The following is a 13441-nucleotide window of genomic DNA, read 5'->3' as shown; positions in this document are numbered from 1 at the left end:
ATTAAGTCACTGTGGGACTTGACCACTTCTTCTAATTTATTTTCTAAGTGATCCGTCCTTTCTCCCAGGCTATCCACTGACTGCTGACAGGTCTGAAGTGCAGATTTAAATTCCAAGGATATGTCCGATTTAAAGGACGCCAATAGGAGCTTCATGGATCCCACTGTCAAGGGTGCATCATCACCCAATGAGTCCCCATTTCCAGAGGGTTGTGCAAGGGGTTTTGTGATTGGTTCAGTAGTGGGGGTAGTTTTAGGACCCCCGTTGCTGGAATGATGTTTAGAACCTTGTGCAGGGGAAGGCATTTTAAAGAAACTCACTGGCGGAACCTTCATAGGATCTTTCTGACGTTTAGGAGCCATCGCCACCGCTTTAATCCTCTATTTCCGTTATCTTTCTCAACAGGAAAGTTGGCATCAACTATGTGTGACGATCATATGGTGATGATATTCAGTAATACATCACGGAGCAGTGGGGGGAATCTGTGCATATAACACTATTACATCTGAAAATTTACTGAGAGGAAATTACCCGTCACCTAGCGAAGTAATCAGATCATATAGTATTGGGTAGAATCCTCAGCGCTCAATAAATATATATATGAGATATATAATAGAAGCAATGCACCGTGTAGTAATAGCAGCCAGCCACAAGATGGAGCCAGAGTATCAACAATGATGAGTTATTCCAGCAGAAGACAAGATTTATATTAATACTGCTCCTTTCCACTGCTGTAAACTATAGGGGAATATTTGATGAAATTTCTGTCCCCTTATATTCACACCCAATTTCTGGTGAGCAGCCCGTGTCTCAGCTCCCGCGATGACGTCACCCGCCGCGCCCCCCAAGGACCCGCACTCGGTCTTTATGCCAGAGGATGCCTGCCGCTCCCCAGACCTACCAGAGATCTGGAGATAGAGGTGAGCGGGTGTGTGAGCAGAGCGGATGACACCGGCGCTCTCTGCCGCAGTCTCCGCTGGTCGCGCTGGCAATATTGCTGTGAAGCGTACCCTTGCTGTTCAGACGCGGGTTCGGCTAGCCAAAATCGAGGTCCCGGTTTCACTGGATGCGGAGGCCTCAACCCGTGGCGGCTGAATATCGCACCGCCCGGCTCTGAGTGCCTCTCCGCTAGGTAGGGTCAGATCTTCTGCTTCTCTAGGGGCACTTCCAACCTTCCAAGCGTTGGGGATATATATATTATCCCGCTTTTCCCCTGGGTTCAGCTGGAGCAACTCCACTACACACCCGGCTCTGTAAGCTACCAGGCCACGCCCCCGGGCGTATTGATTTTCTATGTACTCTGGCCCTGATTCAGAGCCGGACGCTCTGACAGAGCGCTCGCTCTGAATCAGGGCCGGCCCTCTGTATTTTTAGAGCGGCCCGCTGGCCGCTCACATAGCTGTGGGTGGCCACCCACAGCTATAGCAAGCGGACAAAAAGATGGTCACGATGGTCTTGACCATCGCGACCATCGGGCTTGCGACGAGACCCTTGTGATAGGGTCTCATCTGCAGCAAGCCCAGGAGTGCTTTTGGCTCTATCAGAGCCAAAAGCACTCCCACTGACATCACTTGTGATGTCAGTGGGGCCGGCCCCAGACGGTAGGCGTTCCCATGGGAACGCCTCCATCTGGCCAGCCACGCCCCCGGCACGCCCACCAAAGGGGGCGTGCTGTCACGCACCATCGACAGCACGCCCCCTTTGGTGCGAGACCCATAGCGACGGCTTTCTTGCCGCTATGCGGGTCTCGCGCATGCGCACGACGGACCTGGCTCCCTCGTGCGAATGCGCACTGCCCCAACATCGACCAGCTTGCGAGCGCTCAGCGCTCGCAAGCCGGTCTGAATCAGGCCCTCTGTCCTCAGAGAACCACATACCTAACATTTATATAAGTATCTAATCTATATTTGTATTTCCCAACCAATTGTAGTGTAATGCAAGACTGTGGAATCAGTATCAGAGGTGGTAGAAATGTACTGACTGCAGCTTCAAAATAAAACTTTATAATAGTATCTAACATTTAGTGATCACATGAATGCATGTACAGACGTCTATGGCTCATCATTCCCCATTTCCCAGGCACTACTTATCTTGCAAAAAATAAGCACTAAGAGCAGAAACCAATAAGGAAGTTGAAGTGATCCTTCTCCAGACTGATCTATGTAAGTCGCACATAATATGATACTAGTAATGTTGGTAGTGGCACAGTCAGGGGCGTATTAAGAGAGGAGGGGGCCCCCCTCCTCTTTACCCGGCAGCACACTGAGCGCAGCAGACACCGGGCACTAGAGTAGACTATAGTGCTATTCCAGAGTCTACTGCGCATGCGCAGGTCACTGAGGAAATGGCGTGGCAACCATTTTCCCGGCGATTTCTCTACTGCGCATTTGCAAAACACCGGGAAAATGGCCGCCACATCATCTACCGGTGATTTGTGCAGCGCTGCTACCGCCGACGCGGGACTTTGGAGAGGTAAGTATTGAATAAATGGGTGCAGGGTGTGGGCACCGCACACTCTGCACCTATTATAGATGCGCCAGGGCCAGGGATAGGCAAGGAGTACCACACTAATATTGGTACAGCAGGGTGAAGTTTAGCAGCATTGTGCAGTAGTTATCTGAGAATACATGAGTGAAATCTTGTACTGCACTCATGTAATTACTGTACTATCATATACACTACAGTAACTAATAAGAAAGTTATCAATTACTTGTTGGCAGAAGTGGTCACTCTACTATTTTTGTATGAATAAAATTAATCATCTCCTAACATTCTAAAGTACTATTGCTGTCCAAAGAAGAGTATGGCAAATTAATATATTATGCCATTATAATTACCCCATGCTGCTGCCGTCACTCAGGACTATACTACAATAATTACCCTATGCTGTCGCCACCCACTACACTGGGATAATTACCAGTTACCACATACAACCGTCACACATTACACGGCGATATAATTAGCCCCTCCTGCTGTCTTAGGGCCTGATTCAGAGCCGCTCGTAAACGGCCGCTCGCTCGCTCCGAGCGATGTTTGCCCAACTGCGCATGCGTACGGATCGTAATACGCATGCGCGAACCAGTCAGTGCGGCCGAAAATCGTTTGTTCGCTACATAGCGAATGCCTGCTAATATGAGTGACAGGAGGAGGCGTATGTGGGTGGTAACAGGGGAAGGTGCTTGAAAACGGGGAGTGGAGATCCGATCGCAGGCGTGCTTAAAGGTCAAAATGGGCGTTTTATGGGTGTGCATAATTAATACAGCAGCGTCATTGACCACGTCACTGGGTTATTTTATAGCCAGAACTGCTCGCAAATTTGTGATAGCAAACAACAGCCACAAGAATAGCGAGCAGTTCATACGCTGTTCGATGTACTCGATTAATCTAATAAATAGCGGACATGACGTATGGTGCGAGCGGCCAGGGGGCGTCTTTTTCAAAATTACAACCGCAAGTTTTGTTCGCTCGTTCAGACATAGAGGCGTCAACAGACCGCAAAGAGCGAACGGTTCATTTGAATAGCCACCCCTTTTTGTTGAACGAACGACCGCAAATAGCGACCGGCTCTGAATCAGGCCCTTAGTTTACATGTATTCTTCTGCTATTTGAACCTTAATGATATCATCTATTGCACAGATTTAATAACCCAAAGGTTCAAATTGTAGTCTAGATAGAATGCATGTGAAATATACATTTGACCCATATATAAAGAAATCGGACAGCAGTAAAATAGAAGTCAGAAGTTTTGGTGCATCCCGCTCCACAGTCCTGGTTTATTAAATGGATTTGATTCTGTTTTGTAGCATTTGCAACTTTAAAACAAAGGCCCGTATTCAATTTTACTTTTCGCCTCCTTCGCCTGTTTTCCAGGCAGAAAAGTATCGCGAGCGTGCCCGCTATTCCCCATATTCAATTCCAAAGTCGGCGAAAACGGGAACCGGCGAAACTTGGATTGGCAAAAAAATACGGGAATTTTCGGGAAATAATTGTAGGACCCATCTAAAGTTGTCCAGACCTGGGGGATCACTATGGGTACCCGCGTTTTTGCCAGCAGAAGAAAGTCGGGTTTTCAAATAGCCGCGGCAGGTGCATAAATGTAGCTAATTTAAGGTGATGCAGAAGAGAATTTAGAAGGTTTTTTGGGGAAAAATAACTATGGCCATCAAATTTGGGGTACTTCAAAATGGGTGCAAGCATATTTTTAAGTCCCATAAATGATTTTTAAAAATGCACCTGCCGCTACTCCCGCAATGAAGAAAACACCTGCCGCATATAAGGGAACCCCTCTGGACTCCGTTCTGCTAATTGAGAAGTGTGTTCCCTATTTTTTTTTTACCCCAAAACTGAAACAATTTATGGGGGTGTCCCAATTTTTTTTTTTTTTTTACACAGATCGTTATAAGGGGGCAGTCCCAAGGGTGCAGGCTAATTTTTTTAAGCCTGCACCCCTAAACCCCAATTCTGCACTTTAGCTGGCGAATATTTATCCCCGTTTTTTTACATTGACTTCTCGCACTGGCGAAAAGTCAGTGTACTTGAATACGGGGATAAATGAAATAGGCGAAAATGACGTCATGTGGAATAAATTATCGCCGATTCCGACATTTCTCCTCAAATTTGATACGGACCAAAATTTCAATAAACAGAATCAAGGATCAGAGGGCCTGATTCAGAGATTTGCGCTAATGTGATCGCAATTGCGATCATTCACGGATCGCAATAGCAAAAATATACAAATGACTTCCAAAGCTTCCAGAGTCTAGGAACTCCCACTGCTGCTTTCTCATATCCATCCGAAGACGTGCAACAGCATAAACATTGGGAACATCGACGCAGATCGGGCATCCATGCAGCTTCTGAGTGAAGTCAGACCTGTCTCAAACACTGCGTCTCTCCTGACACGCTGAGAGCTCTCATGCTGAGGAGATAGCAATGGCTAATTTATGCACACCCCTGAAACATAGGTTAAACGGTCCCTACAAGCCTGCATTTGCCTAGCCACCACCCCCCCGTCGACTCCCCAAACGCTGACTACCTGTCACTCACTTTTCAAATTATTCCCCTGTTCAAGTGCGATTGCAAACCAATCGCTGCGCAGTACGGCTTACACGGATGCGCAATAGCTCACAATCGCTCGATGTGCATAAATATTGGAACTGCGGAAATCTCTGAATCAGGGCCAGAGACGATAAACTTGGACGCGTAGTTTAATCAAAACAGATAGTAAATCCCCTGCGCTCCACAAAGGAAGTTGCAGCTTGAAAAATGTGATAATCACCAATCATTTAGAGATACAGAAAAAACACGTATATGTTCTTTTTGGAAGCGTAGTCGGCCAGGTGCCATCCTAATATTAAGCTGTGCTATAATCTAATGGAACAGATAGACACATGGAATATTAGGAATGTATTAGGCGGTACCATTTGGAATCAAATATTTACCTGCTGCCAGTAGCAATTAGAAGTTGGCTGTATTGAAGGGATGATCCGTCTCTAAACTTGACCTTTGCTTCATCTGTGTTGATAGAAACAGCCTAAAAGTGATCAAATTCATTAATAAAATGGAATAGTACAAATGTGAGCTAAAAAAAATCACATGCAGGACACTTCAAATACCAATCCAAATACAGTCATTGCATTAATATTGTCATCTATATTTCTTTTAGAACAAATTAGTTAGTCAGTGAATCTCAATGATGATGAGTGAAGAAAGAGTATGTCAGCTCATTTGATTAGTGAATAGGATCCAACAGCTAGACAGCAAACCTGGCGTGTTGTTTGGCATATTATTAAACACTTGTTCTGCTTTGAGAATTGCATCTATCATACACTTATACAGTGTTGCTGTTTTTTCTACAGAATAAGGTGCCGTTACTCTCATAAAGCTACTACAAGTTGATACAAGATTTATAGCAGCTTCCACTCTCTGGATCATAGTGCATATGCTTAGTTAATTCAATTCTACAATGATTTCACTGATTTCTTCCTTTTTTGTCACTAGTTACAAGAATTCAAAATTAGACAAAAAAGTGGCAGCACTGCCCGAGTACCAGCACAAAAAATCACTGCACTTATAATGCTGCTGCAATTGCGAATGTTTCTGTTTTAAAAATCATACTATGCAGTTATGTCCAGAAGGGGGCAGTGATGTTACATGTGAAATGTATATTACAACAACAAAAAAAATAGTAACACAGGGCCTGATTAATACGGATCGCTATTGCGGCGGCGATTACGCACACAGTTCTGCTGTGAAATATGCTATTGTTTGCAACTGCTCGGCCAGCATAGAGATGCCCACTACCACTTTCTCACATCCGTAAGACCTCGCAATCCTGCGTATACATTGGTAACATCGGACCCTCACACAGAATTACACCAAGTATGTAATTACCCATCTCAGAAATTACAAGTCTCGTCGCACGCAGTGAGTACTCAATGCCGTCACAGTGGCTAATTTATTCACGCCCAGGAAACAACGTTCAAATGGACAGGCACGCTTATGTTTCTCTGACCACTCCCCCATCACCGCCCCCAAACACTGTCGTCCTGTCACTCACTCTGCGATGGCTCTGTATCTGCGTATGTGATCGCAGTACTGACCTGCGCACTGCGGTTCATACACATTTGCAGTGTTCGCCATCGGATGATCTGCGTATGCTGTTGCAATTATGGAGCATGCTGATTTTAGCCACATAATTGCTGACTAGGCTTCCATACTAGCTGATAAAGAGGTTTGCTCTATTTCTATAAGGCAAAGTGTCTTTCTCTCACTATCACAATCTCTGGATAATACATTTCTCATATAAGATAATGGTTTATTTAAATCTATTAATCAGACTTGCCTACATTCCCGGAATGGTCGGGAGGGTATCAAATCTCGGGTGGCGATCCTGGCTGTCATGGCCTGAAAAGTATATAAGTTTCCTGGAGCTGCCCACATTCGCTAGGCGCTGCCCACTTCCCAAGTGAAATGGGTGATCTGGGCAGCAGGTCACATGATTCGCGCTGAATCGCGTCATTGTAGCGCCACCCTTCGCTTTACAAAGCTGGTAATCTTGGCACTTTATAGCAGAAGGACGGGGCCATGATGACGCGATCAAACCGTCATGCCCCCCGCTCCGCCTACCTATGTCGGCGCCAACCCCTCCGCTGCCCAGTTGTGCAACCTGGCTGTTTAATAGGGTAGAGTATGGGATGCCCCTCGCAGCCTAACCCTCCCCCTAGCGTCTGACCCCTATCCCTAACCCTCCCCCTAGTGGCTGACCCCTATCCCTAACCCTCCCCCTAAACCCAATACTTACCGTCGAGATGCCGGCGGTCAGGATGCTGGCGCCGGGATTCTGACTAGTGTCTCAACTACATCACGTTTAATATTATTCTGATATCAGTGTCTCCCCTTCCTTCTGTCTTCCCCTCACCAAAAAATCCTTTATTCTAATGCAAACTGTATCTGATTTTCTGCTATTTTCTATTTTGAAAACCAATAAAAACATTGGGGTATATTTACTGCAAGACAGTGTTTCTGGCTGCACGATATAAAATATTACTAACACAAAACTGGGAGTGTTTTCCTTTTAATATCAGTACCCTTTTAAATCCCACAATGAAAAGCCACCACTTAGTACACATGTCCAGTTATTTCAGAAGAACCAAAATGGGAAATATGCTATATTTAAATAATAAAGCATTTTTTTTCCAGTAAAAATCCCTTTCTATCTGTTAGATGCGCTCCTGCACTATCTACTCACGATGCATACATACTGGGCACTAGGACCCAGAGTCTGAATGCAGGGAGGTCCAACCTACAACCTGATGTGCTACTGCACATGTGACTACAGCCATCTTGCTTCTTTGCTGTGTAATAGTGCATACACACGGTCAGATTTGATGAACGATGAACGATTTTTACAATGATTTGAATGATTTCATCAACGATGAACTTTTGAACAATTTCTGACAGTATTAAAATGAACTAAATCGTCAAAATCTAACTAAAAACACAGACGATGTCAGAGATCGTTATCTGATATGCGGGAACGCGCATCGTTCGACGATGCATGCCCTACATGTCAAAGATATGAACGATTGAACGATTTTTACAATCGTTATCGTTCATATCTGATAAGAAATCTGACCGTGTGTATGCAGCATTAGAGTGACTTAATGGGAAACAGTAGTTTCTTGCTTAGCTCCTAGAGAGAAGCTGGTTAATACCGGCGATAAAGCTAGCATCCTGCATCAGGGTGTGATATGTATTACGCCGGCGGTTCAATTCCCGACAGCGGCTGCCCAACAACGGAGGAAATCCCGATCGTCCTAAAGGTAAGTATATACTAACCTAACCCCCCTAACCCTAACCCTCCTTAGGGGTGCCTAACCCTAACCTCCCCCCCTGTGCCACACCCTAAACCCCCCTCTAAGTGCCTAAACCTAACCCCCCCTTCCCCGCTGCCTAAAAATAAGTCCCCCGGGGGGGTGCCTAACCCTAACCTCCCCCCGGGGGTGCCTAACCCTAACCCTCCCTCCCCCTAGCCTAACCCTAACCTCCCGGGTGGGTGCCTAACCCTAAGTTCCCCCCGGTGGCCCTAAACCTATCCTCCCCCCCCCGGCGGCTGTCCGCTGCGGCACCCGGCATCCGCTCGATCGGGATGCCGGGCGCCGGTCTCCCGACGTCGGGCAAATTACAGGCGTCCACATTCAGCTGTGAGTGCCTATATAACTCTGCAATTTCAACACCTGCACGCACATAATTTCCAACACTATCTCCATCTTGAGAAAGCGATAGCTATAAGAGGATTATGCCGATACTGGTACCATCGCAATCAATCAGTCTTACACAGGGGCATACTGGCCATCTGGCAAATGTCAAAAGGGCTGATGGCCTGATGGGCGGGTCCAGCCGCCTGAAGGCTTGGCTGAGCAGCTCCACCTGTATGCGCTATGTTCGGCTGGCATGCAGAGATGGGGGAGTGTTGTAAGGTCTTGCCCTGTGACATTGGCCACACCCATGTGATGTGTGACCACGCCCCCATGATGTGCGAGGTCAGGCGCCGTTTTCTGCATGTACGCATGCGCAAAGCGGGACCAATTCTTGCCCTAGGTTGTCCCTGTTTAATACATAGGCTTCTTCAAATTTTACAAGAGGAACCTTTTAATTGAAAGAAACACTAGGGGCTATATTTACAAAGGGGCAGCTTATGTAAGCCACTACTTCTTGTCGAGTTGGAGATGAAAATTTTAAGCAGCACTAACATTCAATGTAAAGCACTAGTGCCGCTTTAAATTTTCAGCTCCAACCTGCTGATAAGCAAAAATATAGTCCTTGGGCTTTTCTTGGCTTCATAAATAGGCCGAAAAGAGAGAAAATAGAGAAAGGGAAAGAAGAGAGGGAGAGAAAAACACAACTATCACTTCAAAATCATTTTGTTTTCCATTTGGCAATTTTTTTAAATCACAGGAAGGAAAATATTATTATTCTATATAAACTCATAGAATAGCTGACATAAAATGTTATAAAACTTGCAGATAAATGGCTACACTTTAAACAAATAGTATTTAACTGTAATACATATAATATTAGTGTTGCAATTTCATAATACAGATTGAGTCTCCCATAACCAAATGTTTGGAACCAGGGGTAATTTGGATATCGGAATATTCTGTATTTTGTAATATTTGCATAGCATAATGAGATACAGTATATTGGGAAAGGGACCCAAATCTAAATACAGATTACATTTATGTTTCATATACAGTACACCTTATACACACAGCCTACAGGTAATTTTATACTATATTTTCAATAATTTTGTGGCTCAAGCTAAATTTGTGTACAAACATGAAATTCATTTATGTTTCATATACACCTTATACACACAGCCTGATTGTAATTTTATACAATATTTTTAATAATTTTGTGCCTTAAATAAAGTTTGTGTACTTTGAATCATCAAAAAGAAAGGTATCACTCTCTCAGTCAGGCTAATAACATTCCGTATTTTGGAATATTCTGTATTTCGGAATATTTGGATATGTGAGACTCAACCTGTAGTTGTATTTTAAACAAAAAAAAAAAATACAATTTAGTGAAACAAATCCTTAATTAAAAAGGTTACTGCTAAACGGCTAAACTGGCATTTCTCTATGACACATAAGCAGTGATCAGTTATTATCACCCACATGCTGATTATAGTCTGTACGGTAAATAATCAGTAGCACATTGTTAGGAAAACCTGCGTATGGTGGATAAGAGTAACAAGGAGCTCTTGTTATCAGATCAAAGACCGATTTAAAACCATACAGTTGGGGCCGTGGCTTGGCAAGCCTAGGCAGCAGACTTACCTCTGTGCAGCTCCAGTCTGGCCTTCTAAATAACCGACCCTTTTACATCCACCGAGACCCCCTGTGGTCCTCCTTAATCCTGCCATATTGCTGCCAACAGGGGGCACGAATCATGGAGCCGGGGAGCAAGTTTTCTTGCTCCCGCAGGTTGCACCCTACCCTTCCCTCCAAGCCGGGACCTCTCATACATCAGGATGCCGCCGCGGACTTCTGGGAGAGCAGAGGTCACGAGCACAAACCAGACCCGTGGCGCCCTGGACCTCCGTTGTCCTCCACCTGCCGAGTGCTTCACCTAATTCAACCCCTCCTACCTACTGGTGAGCGCGGGCCCAGGGGAAGCTACTCAGCGTGGCTCTGCTGTGCAACACTACCGGCCCATCACACAGGCGATCCCCATCTTGCCTGCATTCACCCTGCTCCTCTCTCACAAGGAAGGTTGACAACAGGGGCTCTGGATCCCTTTTCCGCCAGGTAATCACCCTCTTCACTATCCAGATCCTCAGTGGGGGTATTATTCCTTGCCTGGCAGTCTTTATTTTCAGGGTGCATTGGACCTGCCCCTCAACATTAGTGGGGCACTTACAAAGGGGCACCAAACTTCATTTTTCAAGGTGACCGGACCAGGGCATAGTGTAGTATGGTGCTTTCAGTGCGAGCACGTCCGCCCATATCAATCCTACGGCCTCCCATTCTACATTCTATATACAGCCATGGCCAATAGTTTTGAGAATGAAATTGGTTTTCACAAAGTTTGCTGCTTCAGTGTTTTTAGACCTTTTTGTCAGATGTTACTATGGTATACTGAGGTAAAATTACAAGCATTTCATAAGTGTCAAAGGCTTTTATTGGCAATTACATTAAATTTATGCAATGAGTAAATTTTTGCAGTGTTGACCCTTTAATTCTGCAATTCTCCCTTGCATGCTGTCAATCAAATTCTGGGCCACATAATGACTGGTGGCTGCCAAAACCCACAAATTCTGACAAACTCCAAGCATTGATTAGGCAAGAATGGGCGGCCATCAGTCAGTATGTGGCCCAGAATTTGATTGACAACATGCCAGGGTGAATTGCAGAGGTCTTGAAAACGAAGGGTCAGCACTGCAAATATTGACTCTTTGCATAAACTTAATGTAAATAAAAGCCTTTGAATCTTATGAAATGTTTGTAATTTTACCTCAGTATACCATAGTAACATCTGACCAAAAGGTCTAAAAACCCTGAAGCAGCAAACTTTGCGAAAACCAATACTTGTGTCATTCTCAAAACCTTTGGCCATGGCTGTATGTTCTGCCTTTGGTCAGGTTAATTAGAAGAGGAGTTATTCTAGATATGCTGCTAATCTCCATTGTTCCTTCATGATATAACAATTGATGATTGTTTGTCCCTGCCCGAGCTGTACTAGGTAAAGGACTACTGCTCCCAGCATATTCTTGCTGCATGATACTTGTAAAGGACTACTGCTCCCAGCAGCATATTCTTGCTGCATTATAATTGTTTGTCCCTGCCCGAGCTGTACTAGGTAAAGGACTACTGCTCCCAGCATATTCTTGCTGCATGATACTTGTAAAGGACTACTGCTTTGAACAATTAACTTAGATGTAATGTTAAATTAAGTAGTATATCACTGCATAGTATCTGTAGTTGTTGGTTTAGAATATAGTTTTATGTTTGTGTTTTCTTAGTTCAATGCAAGGTATATAGACCCAGATGCTAGCTTAATGGTATGTTCTGTTTGTTTGTTTAAGGTAATTTATTGCTTGCAATAATAGTGGGAGTGTTTTGGGGGTAGTTAGAAATTAGTGGTTTCACATGCTAGGTCTCCTATGTAAGGTTCATTAGAAGGCTGGACTAAGCCTTGGCTGGGTGCCCTATCTTTAGAAGTGTCCTATTTTAAAAGTGTCAACTTCTTTTTAAATCGATTAATTGGCGTTATATCAGCGTTAAACAGCAGTGAAACAGAAGGAAACCCACCAAACTACAAACAAACAACAACCTCACCATTAATTGGACAAAGTGGAATGAACAATTGTGAGTTCACAGTCTCCATACTACTAGCTCCTGTGGATACATAACCAGGACTTTCATTATTGAACTCCCTGTCTGGTGGCTACATAAACCCATTGCCTCCCTTGCTACTATTGCTGCTGGCTCTGTGTTTTACATATAATCCTAATGCATACTTATCTGTGTTATGTCAGTTTACCTCTATAATAATGTACTTTTACCTTAGCTCTTTTTCTAAGTCTTATATCATCTAGCTCCTACCACTGTATATTTTACTATTTAATTTCTGCTCCCACCAAATCTCCACTGTTTTATACTCAATAATAAACTTTTGCAGTACAGACTCTTTTCCCACACTGTACTATTACTTGCTTTTCTGGAAATCTGCTCTCTCCTACATTCTATCTTCATTCCTACTTTTAACTTTTCTTCCCCTATTTACATCATCCTTACTATTACCATGTTTTCTTCAAATCCCACCTTCACTCAGTGTCTACCTAATCTTTTGTTCTGCCCCTTGCTTCCACCTTTATCCTTTCCCCCTTGTCTCTTCCATTTCCTCTTCCCCTTATCTCCTCTCCTCTGTTTACCCTCCTCCCCATCTTCTCCCATTACTCTACTTTCATTCTCTTATACTCCACAGAGGTCCTACAACCTCACTGCTAATCCCTCCTCCCACTCCCCTCTCCATGTCACTTTACCCCACATCCATCCACACATCATTAATTTCCCTTCCTGCCCACCTTCTACTGGCTCCCCTTCTAGCACTGGAGTCCGCACCATCGCTACACTCTATTCAGCTCGGTCCCCTAAATTAATCTCGCCCCCACGCTACAGCAACCCTGATAATCTCATTCAAATCTCTCCAACAAACTCTGTCCCTCTATCCTGTGCCCTCTGGAATGCCAGGTCAGTCTGTAATAAACTGGTCCCGACCCATGACCTTTTCATCTCCAACTCCCTGAATCTCCTAGCTATTACTGAAACCTGGATTTCACCCCCTGACACCGCTTCTCCTGCAGCTCTCTCCTCTGGGGGCCTCACCTTTTCCCACACCCCACGACCTGGGGGTCGCCATGGTGGTGGTGTTG

The 13441-nt window shown here is 44.7% G+C and overlaps 1 protein-coding gene across 1 annotated transcript in view; it reads right to left on the bottom strand.

Moving 5' to 3' along the window:
* Positions 1-13441, bottom strand: part of LOC148538441 (apoptosis-inducing factor 3-like) — a 155487-nt gene that overhangs the window by 70982 nt on the left and 71064 nt on the right. Inside the window, exon 9 of the mRNA XM_088454862.1 lies at positions 5442-5533. Within this exon, the coding sequence (XP_088310988.1) occupies positions 5442-5533 (92 nt within the window). The remainder of the gene's footprint in view (positions 1-5441; positions 5534-13441) is intronic.

Source organism: Taudactylus pleione, unplaced genomic scaffold, assembly GCF_031769625.1.
Source record: "Taudactylus pleione unplaced genomic scaffold, aTauple2 ptg000040l, whole genome shotgun sequence".
In the NCBI taxonomy this organism is placed as follows: domain Eukaryota; kingdom Metazoa; phylum Chordata; class Amphibia; order Anura; family Myobatrachidae; genus Taudactylus; species Taudactylus pleione.
This window is presented reverse-complemented; position numbering and strand designations above follow the sequence as displayed.